This window comes from Daphnia carinata, chromosome 9, assembly GCF_022539665.2.
Source record: "Daphnia carinata strain CSIRO-1 chromosome 9, CSIRO_AGI_Dcar_HiC_V3, whole genome shotgun sequence".
NCBI classification, from domain to species: domain Eukaryota; kingdom Metazoa; phylum Arthropoda; class Branchiopoda; order Diplostraca; family Daphniidae; genus Daphnia; species Daphnia carinata.
Window position 1 is genome coordinate 3,419,148 of NC_081339.1, and position 19,695 is coordinate 3,438,842.

General features: G+C 40.1%; 3 protein-coding genes and 1 long non-coding RNA gene across 4 annotated transcripts; all 4 read right to left on the bottom strand.

Moving 5' to 3' along the window:
* Positions 1-156: 156 nt before the first annotated feature.
* Positions 157-2,770, bottom strand: LOC130688206 (DNA polymerase delta catalytic subunit-like). The gene is made up of 11 exons (XM_057511172.2): positions 2,703-2,770; positions 2,452-2,637; positions 2,205-2,383; positions 1,613-2,008; positions 1,375-1,548; positions 1,115-1,296; positions 904-1,041; positions 753-843; positions 541-691; positions 422-481; positions 157-280 (listed from the first exon to the last, which is right to left on the bottom strand). The coding sequence occupies exons 4-10, from the start codon at positions 1,667-1,669 to the stop codon at positions 438-440; spliced, it is 837 nt and encodes a 278-aa protein (XP_057367155.1). The 5' UTR covers positions 1,670-2,008; positions 2,205-2,383; positions 2,452-2,637; positions 2,703-2,770; the 3' UTR covers positions 157-280; positions 422-437.
* A 1,872-nt stretch (positions 2,771-4,642) lies between these two features.
* On the bottom strand, positions 4,643-7,776 carry LOC130688280 (transmembrane protein 87A-like). The gene is made up of 13 exons (XM_057511252.2): positions 7,372-7,776; positions 7,215-7,309; positions 7,015-7,149; positions 6,714-6,932; positions 6,512-6,646; positions 6,290-6,438; positions 6,004-6,222; positions 5,816-5,936; positions 5,564-5,741; positions 5,421-5,503; positions 5,307-5,359; positions 5,208-5,235; positions 4,643-5,150 (listed from the first exon to the last, which is right to left on the bottom strand). Exons 1-13 carry the CDS (start codon positions 7,535-7,537, stop codon positions 5,109-5,111), a joined length of 1,623 nt encoding a protein of 540 aa, XP_057367235.1. The 5' UTR covers positions 7,538-7,776; the 3' UTR covers positions 4,643-5,108.
* A 1,181-nt stretch (positions 7,777-8,957) lies between these two features.
* LOC130688284 (adenosine 3'-phospho 5'-phosphosulfate transporter 1-like) lies at positions 8,958-11,447 on the bottom strand. Its single transcript, XM_057511259.2, has 9 exons — positions 11,187-11,447; positions 10,923-11,122; positions 10,661-10,865; positions 10,373-10,595; positions 10,135-10,285; positions 9,900-9,995; positions 9,672-9,790; positions 9,460-9,585; positions 8,958-9,381 (listed from the first exon to the last, which is right to left on the bottom strand). Exons 1-9 carry the CDS (start codon positions 11,213-11,215, stop codon positions 9,214-9,216), a joined length of 1,317 nt encoding a protein of 438 aa, XP_057367242.1. The 5' UTR covers positions 11,216-11,447; the 3' UTR covers positions 8,958-9,213.
* A 654-nt stretch (positions 11,448-12,101) lies between these two features.
* Positions 12,102-15,626, bottom strand: LOC130688303 (uncharacterized). The gene is made up of 2 exons (XR_009000407.1): positions 13,413-15,626; positions 12,102-13,324 (listed from the first exon to the last, which is right to left on the bottom strand). It is a non-coding gene; the product is annotated as an uncharacterized LOC130688303 (long non-coding RNA).
* Between the last annotated feature and the right edge of the window lie 4,069 nt (positions 15,627-19,695).

A 19,695-nucleotide genomic window follows, 5' to 3' on the forward strand; every position in this document is an offset into this window, starting at 1 on the left:
ATGGTATACCTTAAATACACTCGAAGGTAATGCATGGTCACCTTGGCAAGGTATTCGCCAGACCACATCGTTCGTACAAGATGGCTGGAAGAAATCTGTTTAATTGGAACAGTAATTTTAACAAACATCGCCGAGTTAGGCAGAAATTAGACTTACTTGCATACAGCACTATCGTCTGGAAGGACGGTTTTGCATCCAACAAACGTGGATTTGCATGTGGTAAAGCTAGCCAATCCACCAATTTTTGAAGTAACTGAAGGCGTCCGGGTATGGTAACCATCTACAATTCGGAATACAAACGGTTCAATTATGTCAAGCAAATAAATGCGATGAGTCCGTGTTTACGTAGCAACAATCATTCCGCTTTAGATCCAAGTATGGGTTCAAAAATCCAAACAAAGGGTTTTGAAAGCTGATTTACCAAATAGTATTGGGCATCAATAGGTACGCTGTGTTCCAGGACAAAAATCGGGTCTTCCGCCTACAGAAGACGTATGAAAACTTAATAGTTCATGAAAACTTTGAAATCCAAAGACGAACCTTGAGGTTCGTTTTTAGCAGCTGCGATAATGATATACGGAACTCGATCCCCTAATTTTGGCGTTGTACCAGCATCTCGCTTACGCATCTTGTGAGCTAGTTCCACATGTGCTTGTTTACTGGCGTAGTCTTTATCTGTTTTAGTCAGCTCCTTTTCTTATAAAAGACAAACGGATAAAATCACAGTATTCCAAAACATATTTACGCTCTACCTTGGTAATCACCAGAAGTGAGATATCGACTTTGTTGCACAGCAAGTCGGAAATTGTTTGTTTGGCGTATTCTAAGGCTCCATCCGGGTCTCTAAGAGAAAATATCAAACCCTCAAACTTCGAATACTAAAATTGATGACTTTTTGTTTACCGCTCCACCAAAATTTTCTGCAGACAGCTATTGATAAGATTGGCAACGAGTTGGCAATTATCACGACGAACGGTTTCTATATCTTTACAATCCATTTTGTCAAACTTTTCAGGTTTGGTCCAATACAATCCTGCATACCTGTGAAGACAGAAACAGTCAGTACAACTGGTATCTCATCTAACAAGTCTTTATAAATCAGAACCGCAATTACCTCTTTTTGTTGATCAATAAATAGGTGTAATAGACTTTTCCCAATTCCAAATTAATGGGTTTGACAAATTTTGCCGACACAAATGCGGCAGCTTCTCGGCCTAATTCCATGGCTTCGGCCACCGTGGGTACACCGGGTACACCGAATTTCACCATTACGGTATCTGTGTTACCATAGGTTACCTGACGTGATATTAAATTAAAAGAAAATCCATTAATCAGTACATCTGCAAATAATTATTCATAATCCAGGGATATTACTTTGGCGTCTTGGGCATAGCCATTCTCGACGCAAAATTTAGACTCCACATCCTCTCTTGTTTTCTCAATCATAGTTCTGCCAAAATCCGTCACACTTTGCCAAATTTCCAGATATGGCGATTTTTCCGACTTGTGCGACAGTGAAACCGTAAACATACAAACACGACGGATTCCCTACAGAGAAACAAATAGCATTACATCAGTCAAATCTCATATTCAAAAGCCATCGAGAAAATACTTTCGGAGGCATCGTTGGATGGTTGACAATTTTTTCAATATCGGGACCGAAACCCATAAAGCATTCGATCAGCTTCGTCCAAAATTAAAAACCTGGCCGTGGAGAAGTAAAATACTCCAAGGTCGAGAAAATAATCGAGTCGCCCCGCGGTCGCGACAAGAGTATTGCACCCAGCTTGAAGATTTGACCGCTGATGGCTCGTTACAGTTCCTTCATATATAATGACAGATTTTAAAACCGCATTGTAGGAGAATTTACACTACCCGCGGTGAATTCGAATCGAAAATTCGCGAGTGCAAGCGACAATTACAACTTCTGGCTTTTGAACCATGGCGGGGACGGGCCAGCAACACCTTGTTCTAACAATATGTTCATAACCGGTACCAAGTACGCCGCCTATATGAAGAAATGTGAAATTTTAGATGACTTAATCAACGAATGTCACGAAGGGTTTGTTGAGTATCTTAGATGCAATTGGACCTTTTAGCAGTCGCAATCACCGACTTACCCAGTTCATACCGACCCATTCGAATCAAGTTAGTACGAGGGCATAAAGGTTTCAAAATTACACAGCGTTAATTAATTGGATTACCGTTTTGCCGGAGCCCGTGACAGCACAAGCAATCAAATCTCTTTTGGCAAGAATAACTGCAACTGAAGCTTTCTGTACAGGTGTTGGTTTGATGTAGCCAGAATTCTTAATGTTTTGAAGTAGTAGTGGGCGCAGGCCGGCTTCTTCAAGTGATGTTATGTATTGAGGTACATCTTTTCCTGTAACCAAAAGCAAACCCAATAGATATTTTCAAATCATAAAATACTGTTTCGAAAAAATGCCTTACCTGGATTCGATGGAGAATGACTTTATCAAAATTGTTAAAGCGTTCCCCACAGACGATCCCACTTAAACAGTTCCTTTTCATCGCATGTCACAGCTTCCGGAATGTATTGTTCACGCGGCTTTCCGTTTTCCGTCAATTCATGAATAGATTCGTACAGCCTTTTGAGGTGTGGCCAACTTCATGACACTAGGGGTAAGACAATGAACACTGGAACATAAAATATTTTTTGTGAAGATACAATTGATGTTTACCTTGTAACACTTGCTGCCACCAATGACCCCTCCTTGTGGAAAATCCCTTGCTACATGGCCCGCTTCTTGGTTGGAAATGAACACTAAACTTTAGTAAAAGAAAACTAGATACAAGTTTCATATTCACCTTATGACACCTACATGCTCGACTCCCACCTCCTCCTTGTGAGCATTACATGGAAAAATGTCCTTTTCCGAACTGTTTAATAACTATGGATTAGCCAGACTAGAATGTACTAACCCGAATAGTATTTTTATTTTTCTTACCTCATGGCAAGTACGACTTCCACCACCTAATCTTTCGAAGACAACAAAATTTGTCCAACTCAAAATTATTCAAACATTAGTATCAGCTATTAATTATTATCTATTAGCGTATCTTGAAAAGCGTTGAAAAATGAGTAAATTAAACGCCAAAAATCGCCAAAGCCACGAGGTCAAGAAGGAAAATCGAGCGAGGAAGGCAGACTTCACGCGTTAAGCCAATCTAGTAATATGCCTGAAAAAACAGCTGCCCGATGAGCCACGGTTTAAGGCGCCTCTTGTGGACGCAAAGGTCATTACGAGAAACTTTATCCGTCACAAATAAAATGTTTTAAAACAAATTTAAAGTAATTATCCAAATCAAGATTTAACTTTAAAAAAAAAAAAAAAGCGTAATACTGGGGGAAACACACTTAAATTTCTTGCTCCTTCCCTTTAGTTTATTCCAAAATGGAGTATGATGGTTTTTCGTTAACTAAATTAACTAGAAATGTGACCGGTAGATGGCAACAGCAGTAAAACAGAAAAAAGGCCAATATTTTTTATTTTTATTTTGGGTAAAACGGATTGCCATATATTCCACCATTCTGATTTTCATTCTACAGTCGGTGTTTTTATGTTTAACAATGTTGGTAGCGAACAAAACTTTGTTGTGGCCTTGTGAAAAACCAAGATCGCTTGCTCAGAAAAAAAGACTCTTTACCGGACAGGAACACGCCTACTTAACGCACGATGTTCGTGTAAGATTTATTATCGTTTATTTGCCTGATGACATGTTTTCCTTATACATATAGTTATAATCATATTGAAAGTGAAGATGTCTTCCCCATACAAACAATGTTTCGAGCTTTCCTTGTGGCAATGAATTGTGGCATCAATAAATAAAATCTACTGTGTGAGCTAGCTGTGGGCAAAGTTGGACACCCAAAGTGAAAAGATTAATATTTGTTCACTTCCATTTCACAATCCTCTATCTTCTTTCTTTCTTTACAAGAAAATGAAATCGCGATGCCATAGAATTGAACGTCTAATACACATGGTTTTACAATTAAATGTGGGTTTGTTCGATGCTCCGGGTATGATGACGTCGTTGACCATTGTGTCCTGCATCCACCGTTCACCACTTTCTTTGAACAAAAGTTATGAAAGCGTGATATTGCGTAATTTGAAGCTTAGAGGGTCATCGGCCGGGCATACATGTACATTTACTGCACGTACTTCAAACTAGGATAATACGGCGTAACTGTACTGCGTGTAACATGTTACTTTCACTTTTAGATAACGTGCTCGATGCCTCTGACAGACTAACCAGTTAGTGTTTAGCTACGATTCAAAACGGTGTGCTAAGCAAATTCGCGTCGTAGACTCGCATCATGGATTTCCGTTTACTCGTGAGTTTGATAACTTTTCCTTTGCAAAAAAAAATTCCAATGGATCCTGACGTTACGTATTAAATTTTACTTAGTTAACTGCTGTAGTATGTCTGATTTTACTACAGTTAGGAATAGGGGTCAACGGAGGAGTACGCCAAAGACGAGAAGGTATTTAAATTTCACGGTTTTTCATCAGAAATTGCGCTGAATAGTTCTAATTTTTGTAGAACACGCTTTGATTAAAGTGATTAAATCCCATGCTCATATAAGACCACCACGTCGTTTCATTCCAACAATTTCATACATGGCTCCAGGACCTTATTATACAATTCCTTACTACAAAACAGAGCCATACTCTTCTGGTGGAATTTATCAATCATTTATACCTCACGATGCTTACCAATGACCCAAATTTTCTTTGGTTTCACTCTTTCGCCCGTCGTTTATCATTCCGTAATTGTCAACTACAGCAATTTCACTTCATCACCCTTACCTGCAAATTATCTAATCAAAGTTATGTGTAGTAAGATATATAAGTGTATGAAAAGAATATATAATGTTACGTTATCTCAGTGTCTTAACTGAGCGAAAGAAAACGCCATTGGCCATTATCTGGAGCAACTTCGCTATTCCTTCTTCTTGTTCATTAAATAATAGCAAAACACTGCAATTCTATGTCGAAAATTATCAGGGAAACCTTATTATTGTTTGAAAGTTACGCCATATTTTGAAAACTTGCTATAGTGAGGTGCTCAGAGTCCCAGACACTTTACTGCATTTTTGACAATTCAAACCGGGTAGTCATTATTTCCTAGAAACAGAAAAGCATGTCATCTTGAAAGTTTATTATAAGTAATATTTCGATTACCTCTTCGGAATCCAGAAGCGGAAGACCACTAGAAAGAAAAAATACAAAAGAGTTTTATCGGTAGGAATGTAGCAGTCATGAAAGCAAATTATGACATACGATTCCACCATAGACGAGGGAATGTTTTCCTCAACCCACTTTAAGTCATCTTCCTGCAAACAACCAAAAAGTAAAGAGAAGGAAACTACATGATGTTTAATTTATAGAATTTACAATGGAGCCAGATGGGCCATCGCGACTTGTCCTGGGCGATGGAGAATTGGCTCTACTTGCTCGGTTGACACGCATTTTCATCCCTAAAACATACAGGGATGTAAATAAACAATATTCATGCTAGCTAAACGGGGGACGCTTACCAAGATTTTCGTTAACCATTACATCATCCTCTTCAGTTTCATCGCCCGAGTCAAGCAATGGAGTGAAAGCGTAGCGTTGGTTATTATTCGTTGGGCGCCATAGAATCATGATCACTAAAAGGAGAAGTGAAAACAGCAGCTTCCAGAAAGCTTCATCCAACCATAGCTCCTTCCAGTCCTATAAATTAGAAAGTTGCTATTTTTTAAAAGTGGGCAGTCCATGTTTCACCAGAGAGAAAGTTTGGATTATACTTTTAGGCAAGTATCCATCCGATGATAATATATAGACCACAGCATAAAAATCAATGAAGAAACCACGGCGAAAATTAAAGTATTGGTAAAGTGGTTATACAGCGACAATTTCACAGTGTTTCTGTATCGTGGTAAGTATTTCCTAGTTGAGTAATCATAGATTTCTTTAAACCACATCATCATTATACCTTCGGAGCCTAAGGGTGCGAGTGGTTTGCACAAGCGACAGAAAGATCCAGAAACATATAGCAGCATCAAGTAATGCGAGCAGGAAGGAGGCGGCGTATATGTTACGAGACCGATCGTTCTTTGGTTGTACCAATATCAGGTATGTTTCAACTGCCGACAGGACCATGTACACAACACCAACACCAACGATCCTTTGTAGCATCGCACCTAGGCGCGGCCTTGAATTATGATTGGCAAAATTTAATTAAGATATCTCTAAACCAACAACGAATCATTTCTAATTACTTCACAATTCCAAAGCCCATCGATGCAATCAAGACAAGAATTCTTGCTAGACTTCGTTTAGAACAAGAGAGGAGTTCGGCAGAATAATGAGCGCCAACAGTCAGTTCTCCTGTCTTGTTCAAGCTTTCGTATTCGGCTAAATATACAGCCTGGTGAATAAAAATCAAGGCCATGAACAGAGACAAAAACAAAATAGTTGGAAAAAAGTTTGAAATTGGTTACCATTTCCAGCATTCCAAGAAAAAGGACGGCGCCAATCCACATTTGAATCCTCAAAATATCCTTTAATCTACATAACGATACAATCAGCCATAGAATCCCCATAATAGTGTACAATCCACACATGGTTCCGTAAAACTAAACGAAAATTTGTTAAAGAATTTGGATAAATAATGAATGAGAACATCCCAATAAAAATGTGTACCGGTAGTAACGGCCAATCGATCACCGACAGGTATCCAAAGTCACTCTTCATATCAATTAAAATTTGAGCAGTGTACGAATGATTGCCTCCTAACGGCGATTTTGGTTTGATTGTTACGACAAAGAGATAAACTCCTTCTTTGGGAACCACATATTGTGGTTGTTCTTCAGAAGCTACATGTTTTGTATGCTTCTTATCAATGGACTGTAATACTTGAGGCTAAGATTGGAAACAAATAAAACACATTAAACAATAGAAGTGGATCACGGTATCACAAACTTTTGTTTCTCATTCTATTTACCATGCTTATAGTAGATCCATCACATGTGGCTATAGATTCTTCTGACGCAATATAGTCAGCAGCACTATAATTTAACCATTCAGGGATAACATGAGGATTCATGTAGTACCGATGTAACTGACCAGTGTTAGTTTCCTAATAATTTTGAACTTTTCTTTTAATCTGATAAAAAAATGAAAAAACCACCCTAAGCAAATTACAATATTCTCTAAACCAAGATATTCCTGCCAACATGGTGAGTGCCTCAATTTCCATGATATGCTTAAACTAGTGGATTCTGATCTGCAATTTTGAACTTCAAAATGTTGCCTAATTAATAATTAAAATGACATAAAAATCTTCAAACAGAAAACTTACCTTTAACAGTGATGTTAGTGCCCGCAAACATACTCTTTGATACACCAACAAAGTGGTTCTCTTGATTGATATCAAATGTCCATTTACCTTTCTCAGGAAAGGCAGATATTGTACACACACAAAAGGCCAATAAACAGTAAATGGATAGTAATTGTTTGTTTTCCATTATAAAAAAAAACAGGCTGGCTTGAAAATCTTCTGAGTTAAACCATTATCAGCAGCATTGATTGTTTTGACTAGCACCACTCCAGGGCGGATACATACAATGAATCAAAGCTTGATTCGAGTTTTTGCTTGATGTGAACACTAGATATCAAACTTTACAGAAAATGATTATTGCCTCATATGAACGGAAGTGATGCAATAGGAATTTTTAACTTTGTCTCTCTTTATCACGAATACTTTTTCTGGACGCCAACTTGGCACTTCATGAAAATCAGAAGTAGACGACGTCAATTCGCTTTGTTAAAGTAACTTAAAAATGCCCGGTAGATGTCTTTTTGATTTACCCGAACATTTCTTATTTCTTTTTAAATATCATTAATACATAGTAAATATCAATGTCTGTCGTATTCCTGGAACACTTAATTACGTAGTAATTGGATACCCACATCATAAGACTCACAGGCAGAATTTGGGCAATTCCTGATGACGCAGAATCTACAGCTAAAACTGCATGTGTTATTCCATCCTCCCCATGAGCCATGAGCATGATCAAATTCGTAAATTGAAAATACGAAACCTCGTATTAAAATTCTATAGGAAATCAGCCCTTCATTATTAATCCTAAACATTAGCTTCCAACCCATCATAATTTACAGAACCGATGACAATTTCTATTGTCTTTTGACGACCCTCTCCTGACATGGCAATGCCACACGGAAGACACCTCAAACTCGTCAATCAAAAACCCAACATTACCAACCACTTCTCTGATAGACTTAAAACCTCGTTACCATAAAACGCTTTTAATACACTCGAGTGCAAAACGTGAGTTCATGTAATTTTGAATAATATTTGAACAAGTAGAATTCATCCAGACATTCTACACGAAGGCAATTATCCATCACTACAGCCACAGCTATCTGTTTCCTAGGAAACCGGAAAGCCATGCACTTAATAACAAATCGTATCTTCCCGCTCCCATTTCCCTGAAATAATGATTACAACATTAGTATTACAGATTTGTCTCTATTTTTCTGGTATTTACTTGGTTGTGTTTGCTGTTGCAGAATTTTCCATTCAGACATACAAATGGTTGGTATTTCCCTACGCAGCCGGAACCCTCATCTCCGAGCTTGTCCTCTTCCTTCTTCTACTCGTCGTTGAATCTCTTCGCATCCAGATTGGGAAACGTGGCAATCTGACTAATCAAACCGTTCCGCTTGTTGCATCAATTTTGTTGATCGCGCCGTCGCTGTTGGCAGTGTTATACTGGTTTGTTTAAAACCTAAGTTAGTAAAAAAAAGAAAGGATTCTAACGTGATTGTCATTTGTTAATAGCTTACTCTGGCAAAGCTACGTACTGCGAGTGGAAATAATCGCATGCGGGATCCAAATTGGGATACACTCGTTGACAATCATACTTTTCGTCATAAAAATTATGTCTGTATTGACGCAACCTTCTCTCTAAGTTATAACAAGTCACAAAACAAATATACAAACATTCTTGATTTCTTTTTTTTGTTTTGGTCAGTAAATTGCACCGTACATCATTCGTACTATAAAGAGTAACAAGCCGTTATTGTGTTTTAAAATGTGCTGCGGCCATTCATGTCAAAAGCATGAGATTCCAATAATTTAAGTACTTCCAGTTAAGATATTTTCTCAAGTCACAGTTGCTCAAACTTTGCTTCCAGATATTTCGTTTGCTTCTAACTTACGCTTCCTATGTTGCTGTGCATAATACATACGTAGGAAGATTGCCAGGAAAACTATGAATACACCCAAAATGCCCAAGGATGACAGGTGATGTTGGTAGAGAAGACACGAAAGTAAAATGGACAATCCCTGTGGCGAAAGAACGCAGTATTGGTGAGTGTTCATTAGTTATTAACTGTGATGGTTATCATTCTGGTAGTACAGTACCTGCCTAACAGTCATAATGATCGTGAATACAACAGGTCCGAATTTTGATATGGTAGCAAAAATGAAAAGTTGTCCAGACGCAGAGCTAATGGCAGTTAGCAGACAATCCATAATGAAAATGGGATGCTATTTCATATGGCAAAATTCAAATGCGAAAAATTTATAACTGTGAAGGCGTAAATAATTTTTTAAATGGTAAGATATTATTATACCCTTGCGGCAAAGGATAATGAGTAAAAGAATCCTCCTTGCTGTATGAGTGAAGCTGAAGTGAAAAGGCAGGACATCAGATTCACTCCGCACATCATTTGAACTGAGCTCGGTTTATGTTCTGTCGATGTTGGGAACGTGATAATGGAATCATCCACGTAACAGAAAACATCGGAGAAAACATCAAGCGTCTGATAGAGCCAACTGATATGAGCAATGCAGGATTATACCTTTGAACAAGGCACTTTGCCAGTTGGCAGTAAAGCTGTCGAATATCAAATAGCCGCAAAGGAGCACAGCACCGCTCACAGTTGTTACGCTATTTCCTGGAAATATGAATGCAACGTATCATTATCACACGCAAATCAAGGACGTGCACACCAGATAAGAAAAGGAATAGTCTCGTCAATGAAATGATATAGGAAACTTTCATTTTCCGCTCTCTTCTTTTGTATATTTGCCTACCTTTTTTATCACCACCCGATCCTAATAAAAAGGCAGTCATTCCTACTGAAATTAACACAGCAGTGGCGTACTCGTAATTTTTGTACTGCGCTCGCGATACCAATTTCCCCATTAACATAACTGGAATGACCTTGGCGCTTTTGGCCAGAACCTGAAAAGTTGTCAAATTGAACCCTGATCAGGAATCCTATTACAGATAAACATAAATTCAGGGTAAAATTTAAATGTGTCACAATACCTGTGTGGGGAAACTGACAAACTTCAAGGCCTCATACTGGCACCAGGAACTGAGCGTGTTGGAGACTGAGCAAAAGCTGTACTTGTACAAGGGAGTGCGATGGACGCTCTGATGAGTCATCAGAAGATAAATACCAGAGAAAGCAAAGGCTAATATCCGATTAACAAACACCAAGAACTGAGAATCAGTAAACTTCTCCACCTTATCACCATCAGTATAATCCCTGTCATTCAACAATTCACGAATTAGTACTTCCTTCTTGATAAAACATATAGTTAAACATTATACCTTGTCATGATTTTTTCTTGAAGAATTCCCCATAATAAATAAGAAACTTGCAAACCTGCACAACAATAGAATAGAGAAAGTGCTTTCTGGTATAATGTTTGCACATTTGTATTTGACGGTCTTGCAGAGGAGATGTCTGTCTCTGGAACAATTTCTGAAGTGGTTCCTGTCAATATAAGGCGTAGAAGTCTCCATTGACAACCTCCTGTATGCATGCGTAACATTTTAGTTGTTGCTAATTTTCATTCAGCTGTACACATACCAAGAGTGTGAAGGTTATGTCTTTGGGACAGGTGAATTAAAACGTAGCAAGGCAAAAAAACTGTTGTATAACCAAGAATGGTGAAGATAAATCTGAGGACCCATGAGGTTTCACCATTCTCATCAACAATAACTTTAGCAGCATTACTGATGATCAAAGAAACAACCCAGGTGGCAATGCCAGTGGTAACAACAAGTGCACTGAAATGAAAAAAAATAGTAGTCAATAAAAACTTTATCATTTAAAGAATTATAATTCCATTACAACAACGTAGCTCCTGGGCATTTCTGCATGTCGACTGAAGGTCTGCACAGTCAACAATCAGTCCGTTGATGTACTGTTGATGGTTTGAGAAAAGTTGACGACGTGGCTAAACGTCGTCATCATCTACGCAAGAACACACATTTTTACCCCTTCGGTAAATTAGCCGGTCGGTCAATATATTGTCGATGAAATTCTTATACACCGATTAAAGACAAACAAAAAACTGCAGCATAACCTTCGAAGCCGTTGACTGAATTATGGGTGGTCGTCCACCGTTCTTCGGAGATAAACGATTAATTTTTTTTTTCTTTATTAAAACAGTATCCCTTGAGAATCAAAACTAAAGGTATTTTCCAGTTGTGCATGCCATCTGGTGACCAATAGATGGACTTAGTTGGTAAAATGTCCGTGACACGAGTTAACAGTAACCAAAAAACTTTTATCAGAAGGAGAAACTGAAATCAAATTAAAGAAGAGTGGCTTTTTATGTCAACTTTCCAGAGAAAAGCCGACTTTTGGAGGGGGAATCTTGTTGCTATGCCGCCAAAGTTCTTCTACCAACTCTGGCGGCGTGTATCTAGCAAGAAACGCCGGCTGCAATTTAATCATGGAATGCGTGTGTATGTGGTGATGAAGTTGGAACAAGCGATTGCTTTACTGCACCCGGTGTCACTGGCATTGTCCTTGTTTTCAAGCCCCCGAAAAACTTCTTATCTACACACAACCAAAAGGGATTGACGCATCGTCTTTTTTCTTAGCTGGTGTCCACTGCACCGGAATTAATTATTCCCTAGCCATTCGTCTAGTCCGTCGCTAGTACTGTGTATCTGTTCAACCCATTGCACAATCTTAGCCGGTTTTCTCTAACTCGATTGAATTCCACCAAAGAGTTTTAAAATGAATAACACATTAATGGCGAGGTCGAAATTTATGTATTCAAAAAACAACAAATTTACATCAAGTCCATGACAGCTAAACCACATTAAAAATGACCATTATTTCAGAGAAAATCGAAGGATGTCAAGTGCACTTTCGCATCAATTGCACTCCAGCAGGTGCCGGGAATGTGATTTCCTTAGATGAAGGAAACGTTCATGTACGACTGACCAGAGCACCTGATGAAGTACAATGAACAACAGGTGCTTCTCTTTTCTGGGCGTTGTCTACTTGTTAAATCAAGTTGCAAACCACGAAACACAATGGAATTATCACTTGAAACGAAGCGAATATAATAAGAAAAGCCTTCGTTACGTAATCCACCAGACGGCTCAGTGACAAATCGGGGGAACAAAAATAAGTTGCATCACAGCAAATCTTTTTTTCGTTCAATAGATTAAAGGTGATATGGCATTTACTAACATCCTGGATCGATGACAAGTTGGGAATGAGGCCAATCGGCGGTTGAGAATTCACAACGAAGCAATGGAGAAGGGGAGGGAATGGATGGCGGCGGCAGCACCGGTAAAATGGCGATCGTTCCGAACCACTCCGCGCGCTACTTCAGGTACCTGACTCGCAATATTGAACACAGCCGGAAGCACCTGTCGCAGCACGAGGAGTAGCCAGTTATGTGTCGAAGAAATGGTACTTGATTAAATCACAAATAATTTTCAAATTGATGACACTAAAAACCAAAACAAGTAATATTTAAAGTTAAATGTAAACCTTAAGTTAAGGATTACGGCTGACACTCGAGAGCGAGAGATATGCAAGTGTTAACGGGAGAACAGCCGGATGAAGACTGGTTGGTGAATCTGCAGCGAGTCTTGGCTTTGGCTACTATTGTGACACAGCTCCACTAACCAGAGAAAAGTGGGCGGGCTTTCCATGGCGTGGGAGCTCCTCCTTTCTCTCGGACCCACACACCCCGTCTGTCTGGCTTTTTTTTTCTTTCGTTTCTTCCTTCTAACTTTTCCTTCCCTCTCTCTCTTCCGCCAACCCACACACGCAAACGGTTTTCGGTGGAAATCACTGGAATGTCGGCGAGGCGAAATGACGTCACGACGTCAGGGCCGACCTTCCTTTTGTGATCTAATCAACGGGGCAACAGCATTCCTGCCAAAAGCATCACACACCACCAGGTGTTTGCATTGCGCCTTTATTGCACACATTTCAACATGGTGTGGTCAACTTTTCCTCTGGTTTCTATTCGGCGTCTGAAAATAATTCCAAGGTTGAAAAAAAAAAAATGGTAAGAAATTTCTGGAATAAGAAGAAAACACAAACCCAGTCATGTAGAAAGTAGACGAGGGTGGTGAATCATGATGCCGACTCACGATGGTGAAATCTGTCAGTTGTTGACCTATCAGACTCGGCCTGGTGACTCAACGATTTCTGTTGTCTCGACTCTTCCACACACGCACTAAAAATGTCATTCCCTCTATAGCAGAGCGGGGGAGTGACGTCACTAGCAGACGAATGTCGTGTGGCCTGTAACGTACCTCAAATAGATACTCATCGGTGGGCGAGTGAAGACAAAAAAAAAGGGACCATCTGATATATTCATAAACCACGGCCACGTGATAAGTTAGTTAAAGTAACCTCCCACCCATTTCCGTTCCACCTGCCCTCAAGCTCCCCTTCCAGCCACCGTGAAACTTGAAACCTTCTTCCTCGCCTTTTTCTGTTTTTCACCAATATACTCGATCATGGATTCTGACAAGACACTTCTCTCTTTGGCTTTCCCCTCGCTGTAAAACCACTTAACATTTTCTTCTTGGTTTTCGAATGACAACCAGCAACTTTAGGTTATCGAACCGGTTCTGTGTGTGTGCAAAAGGTTTTTTTTTACTGTTGGCAAAAACGCAGGGGGGAGAAGGGAAGAGAAACTTTGTTTCTGAAAGCGAAACGAAACACAATAATCCGACCAAGTGTTTTCGCCCCGGAACGGAGGTCGTTTCATGAATGATGCGACTGGGCACGTGCAGGACTCTGTAACATTTGGGTGTTGCTACCTTCCACCCCGTCCTTGGCTAATCCAGCTGGTTGTTTCCTTTTTCTTCAAGGTCGTCAGAATCAGTCGCTGGCGATGGGTACATTTCAGCCCAGGTCATCGACTTTTCTCCTTTTAGATCCTTAAAAGAAAAAAAAAAACACCCTCCCAAATCATTACGCAGACGGGTAAATATAGCAACACCTAATGGTTTCTCCACGCTTTCTAAAAAAAAAAGGTAGACGTCTTATCAAAGAATTTCTTTTTAATGATAACATTTTTGAATATTTCTATGCCACAGACGTGGACCGTAAATGGTCAGGACATTGACGGAAAAGGACGGAGGCGGGGCCTAAGAAAAAGGCTGACGCAAGACTGTCTAAAAGAAGTACTATCATTTCTGTGGGACCTTCCAGAAGTCTAAGAAATTCACCCGGAAGCTTTTCGAGGTCTGGCATTTCCGCACCGGAACATCCATCTCTTTTCTTTTTTTGTTAAGTTCAAAAGACAAGATCTTCCCACACATTCTACAAGACTATTGTAGCGAGTACATTTACGAGATGTTCAAGCGATATTTTTAACATGAATGTTGCATCACTATACACAGAAAAAATGGAAGCTGTCCATGCCTTTTAATGAGCACGAAAAAAAAACAGGGCAAGAGTTTCAAGAACTGTGAGAAACAAGCCAGTTGTCTGCTTTTTGTCCCGGCTTCTGCGGTGACCCTCAAGAGCTACTGAGAAACTCGACAGCTAGAGGCGCTGGCAGTCGCACTATTCCCTCATTCCACTTTCCCACTTTTTAGTCAGGGAAAGGACAGGAGATAGCAGGGCCGTTGGTAATCGAACAAAGGGCTACCACCAAGTAGAGTTCCAACCCTCTGCGTGTGTGTGCGCGCGCGCGTTCCCACCCCTTCTCCCTTTGATGTAAGTCGTTGAACCTTTCGCCCGAACCATGGTCTTGAATTCATTTCCGCATTAACTTTTACCGGTACCACAATTGAAAACATTAGCTACGATTAATTCAACTACCAATTGTTTTAAGTCACTAGTTAATCAACCCTCCCCAGTTAAGACTTGTAGGAACCCAAAAAAATGGTAGAAACGACTTTTACACACCCACATGTAGCCACACGGCGCAAGCAGCACAGCCCCCACACGTAAAAAAAAGAGAGAGGAATACTAGCTTTAAAAAAACAGCAGTAGTTTCGGTTATTATTACCTGATTTCGTAGCAGCTGCTGCGAAAGTTTTGCTTGTTTCTCTTTTCCAGGGAGAACGAACGTGGGGAAGAAAAAACTAAGACCGCCATTTCGAGAACAGATTACTTGCTTTGCCACCGACGCGAGCGAGGGGTTCGTCCGTGTCTGGTTTTCAGACCCTTCTGTCTGGTTCTGGAGCTTTTGCTTCGCTCTCTCTCCAACTCAGACGGGGTCGTCATAAAAAAAGAAGAGAAGGGGAGGAATGAAAAGCCAAAAAGGAAGGGGAATTACCCCCGTAGTGTGTTATGCGTGTGTGTCTACCCTGCAGGCTGCTGCAGCCTTCGGAAAACCCAGACACACACGGCCCCCTCCCACCTTCCCCCCTTCTCTTAGCTGAGTTTCCTTTCCCAACTACACACAGACACAGACAGTCGAGCATAATTTGCAGCGGTTGCTTTCCTTTTTGGATCGGTTCTTTCATTAATTGGTCCGTCGTTAAAACATCCGGTCAACCCCGATGCAAATCATGTACGTGTATTGTATATTATACCTTTTTCGGCTTTTTTTTTTTCTCATCCAAACGTTGGCCAACGGGTTTCGACATTTTTGTTGTTGTTGGAACCCAAAGATAGCCTGAAGCCCGAGTCATAAAAACCGTTGGGTTTAATCTATACGGAGAATGGTGTGGGGGATCATGAAGGAAAAAAAAAAGGAGATGCTTTGCTTTTTTTTTCTAATGAGAAAACGGGGTAGTGTGGCTGAATTTTGAAACACCTTCACACAGGAGGCACGTCAGCCAGCGCCAGTAGACTATGAAATTACATCTATTATAAGACTAGGTGGAGTGAAGGGGGGTTCTTTTCTTTGGGTGTTGGATTCCTCGTCTGTTTGACAAGAGGAAGAAACGGAACCGCAGAAACCACTTGGAGAACCAGACGACGGACGTAGAAAGCCAACTACATTTTTTCCCCTTTTTTTTTGTTTGTTCGATCCTCAAACCTAAATAAGTTTCGAATGATTGACCGCAACTTCTCCTTCTCCTGAAAAAAAATAAAATAAATAACACGACTGAAGGGTATTATGTTGGCCGAAAAAGAGATGGATTACTCCGATAATGATCGTCATCTTTTTTCGTAATTTTTTTCCTAAACCGCTGTCTCAAAGGAAACTGCCAATTTTCACATGGGTCTAATCTATATACTCTCTTATTATGTGCACACACACATCCAAGATGGCTATCCAAACTGAAAAAGAAAAAAAATATATCTTTTGCGGATATCGCCAATCAGATGTTTGAAACAATGTGATCTCTTTTTGTCCTACCGACCAACACAAACAACAACAAAAAAACCAGTTTGGGTTGGTTAAGTTTGCAAGAGTTCCGGTTACCAAATTTCGGGGAATTGCCATCGGAATTTCGGTTCAGTCGACCTTGTGTCCTGCTTCCTTCACGACGGGCCAGCTACGATTTTCACCTCAACACATAAAAAAGAAAAAAGCTACATGGTAAAAAGAAACATGGCGGCTCTAACACAATGAGGCGGAGGGGAATTTTCAGCTGCGTGTTTTCTTTTACTGTATGCCTATATAGGGGTAGTGGTTAATAATGTAATGCATATAACATGCAGCAGTCAGAAAAGTCAGCTTTCAAGATTCAAAATAAGAAGGAAAGTCTGAGAGGGGGGCGAGCACGTGAAATGATGGAACAAGTCTGGAACTCATGCCTGTTATGGCTAGAGGCGGGTCAAGAGTTCATGTACCCAGGACCAAACAACAAAACATTAGATGGGGTAAGAAAGAAGAAAATGAACAACACAACATGGAGGATGCTTGTTTTCTTGTTGTTGTAAAGAGAGAGAGAGAGAGAGAGAAAGGCATCAAGACATGTCGAGTTGAACAACAAAAACAGAGCCAGGCTATTGACCTGACCTACCTTGCACATCTTGATAGTCAGCTGTAAACTGCGTGACAAATAATGCATAAAGCTCTATCTGACCGATTGACGGACCGTGACTCTTTCAAACGGAAAACTGAACTTTGTGCCGGATGACATGTACTTCAAAGTTCGCTTTTCCAAATTCTCGGACATTCCAATTGGATGCGGCTAAAAGGGAAATAAAGTCAAAGAATAATGGACTTGTGACACATTTTTGCCAGGATAGAAACAGACGACGGAGAGCAACTGCAATGGAAGGGGGTGGGGTGGCTGTTCTCGAAAAGGAAGGAGGGGAGAAGCACTTCTTTCGAGACCGATACGAGACCTAGCAACAGTGGCGGACCAATCAGCCGACAGTCTTGTTATTATGCTTCTTTTTCACCCCCTCACGGAACATCCGAGTTGATGGCTGACAAGGAAGACGAGGGTGGAGGGAAGAAAAAGCTTTTTGCTCTTCGGTATGTGTGAGAGCGAGAGAGATGCTCTTTTGTTCCACACACACACGGAGGTTTCATCTGGTGCCAGAGGGTGTTGGAGCTTAAGAGGATTCTTTTTCCCTGTACACCCCTCACCGTGTGTGCCTATAAAGCTAATTCCTTTATTTCAAATGCCAAAATAAATACAGACAAACATAAACAAGGTCATGAAGTCCGTTCAAGTAAAACTTCATTACCTTTTAGTCACCATTTGGCTGGTTTTTGAAAATATTTCGCTGTTTAACGATACACACACACATACGGCGATACACCACATTCCACAGCGGGCATGTCTGGAAACGTTTACTGAATTTCTTTTTTTTTCCCCAGACAAGTCGGAGCCCAGACGGTTCCTCACCGTTAAAAACAGAATTTTCGGCTGTCACGAAAGTTAAACGTGAAAATGTTACAGTAGCCATCATTTCTAAACTAACCTAATAGCTATCAGCTTAATAACAAGGAAAAATGTGATAAGATGGAATAAAAACATTTCTCTTTTTCATCCACTTTGGTAGCCATTTTCCTTTTTGTCTGTGTGTGTGTGGGGGGGGGGGGGGAAATCGATTGGCATAGAGAAGAATTGCTGTTTTGTTGTTTTCTCCTGGAACAACTGGTTTCTCTTTAATACAAGATAGTCTCTCTAACAAAATGCAAATCAACGTGAAATCGTTTTATCGGTATTGCAGAATGAACAAGGTCCTCGATGACTGTTTGTCACCATAATACCAGTACGATATCCTCACTTTGGCAACAATGCAATTTCATTGTAAAAAAAGAAAAAAAAAAAGAGGGAAAACACTTGGTGGGCAGTTATTTTGCCTATTGTCAAAAGAGAGAGAGAGAGAAAAAAAGAGAAACATGTTGTAACAAATGACTTCTTAAGTTGGGAGAGCTCCTGTGATCTGACAGAATGAAATCTAATAGCAACCGAACGCTATTTGGGCATCGGTGCGGAACTTGAGCCAGAAGAAATGAGCTCAATCAGCTAAACGGTGGGAATGCAACGAATCGTCAACCAACACACACACAGGCAAGGAAAAGAAAACTTTTTTTTACCAAATATAGTTTTAGTTTTTTAAGGAAACATTTTTAAATAATGGAATCATTAAGATGGCGGGGGAGAGGGGAAAATAATGTTGGGGAAAAGTCAACGCCCTCGAAAGATACACGTGTGGTGTATCAATAAAAGCTCCTTTTTATTTCCATTTTTGTTTTTCAAGGCTGTTACTTTCGAAAGCAGAGAGGTGAATGAATATTCAATTCAATTGAATCGTCTACTGGTGTGTGCTTGCTTGCATGCAATACGAGTGTGTTCGGGGGGGGGGGGGGGAGTGTCTCATTCAACGGATTTTTTTACCAATCCGACATGATCGCGTTATTTCTTGCTGGAATTCCTTTCGACAGCTGGCGATTTCCAGATTGATGTTTTTTGCGGTTGGAAAAATTTCTTTTTTTCCCTCTCTGAAAATGTCGAGACCAACATCGATTGATGCACTTGCAGACGCATGTATGGTCATCAAACATTTTTTTTGTGTGAAAACAAGAAAAGTTCCACCACTGTAAAAAAAAAAAAAAAAAACTTTTGGCAGACATACAGACTCTCTTGGCAAAAGTTGGTGCAAACAAAAAAAGGTTTTTACGCTTTTTTATGGGTGTGGCCGACAGAGACATTGCATGTGCTTCAAATCTATCGTACTCTGTACTAGCAGAGTCATAGAGTTATGTAACTCATGTACCTAGAGCTCCGCAAGACGTCGCTTGCGACAACCCCAGACGTTCTTGTTCTGTCGCTTGCTCAAAATGAACATCTCGGCCAAAAATATAGCATCAAAAGTGCCAATCAGACCTCTCATCGAAGATGCTTTACCAAGAAAAGAAACAAAAAAGATGCTAGCGCAAAACATTAAATAAAAATGTATTTGTCTTACCAATATCGGCTTCGCTTCCTGTTTTGCCGCAGAACCC

Bases quoted from the DNA above. Each gene is read 5' to 3' on its own strand.
- LOC130688206 (XM_057511172.2), bottom strand. From the start codon at position 1,669: ATGGGTTTCGGTCCCGATATTGAAAAAATTGTCAACCATCCAACGATG. The intron at 1,549-1,612 runs GTATTTTCTCGA...GTTTCTCTGTAG, and splicing joins ATCCAACGATGCCTCCGAAA to GGAATCCGTCGTGTTTGTAT. The intron at 1,297-1,374 runs GTAATATCCCTG...ATATCACGTCAG, and splicing joins GCTATGCCCAAGACGCCAAA to GTAACCTATGGTAACACAGA.
- LOC130688280 (XM_057511252.2), bottom strand. From the start codon at position 7,537: ATGGAAAACAAACAATTACTATCCATTTACTGTTTATTGGCCTTTTGT. The intron at 7,150-7,214 runs GTAATTTGCTTA...CAAAATTATTAG, and splicing joins ATCTTGGTTTAGAGAATATT to GAAACTAACACTGGTCAGTT. The intron at 6,647-6,713 runs GTACACATTTTT...ATTTTCGTTTAG, and splicing joins TCGATTGGCCGTTACTACCG to TTTTACGGAACCATGTGTGG.
- LOC130688284 (XM_057511259.2), bottom strand. From the start codon at position 11,215: ATGCAGAAATGCCCAGGAGCTACGTTGTT. The intron at 10,596-10,660 runs GTATAATGTTTA...GTTGAATGACAG, and splicing joins CAAGAAAAAATCATGACAAG to GGATTATACTGATGGTGATA. The intron at 9,382-9,459 runs GTACTGTACTAC...CTTTCGCCACAG, and splicing joins TCATTATGACTGTTAGGCAG to GGATTGTCCATTTTACTTTC.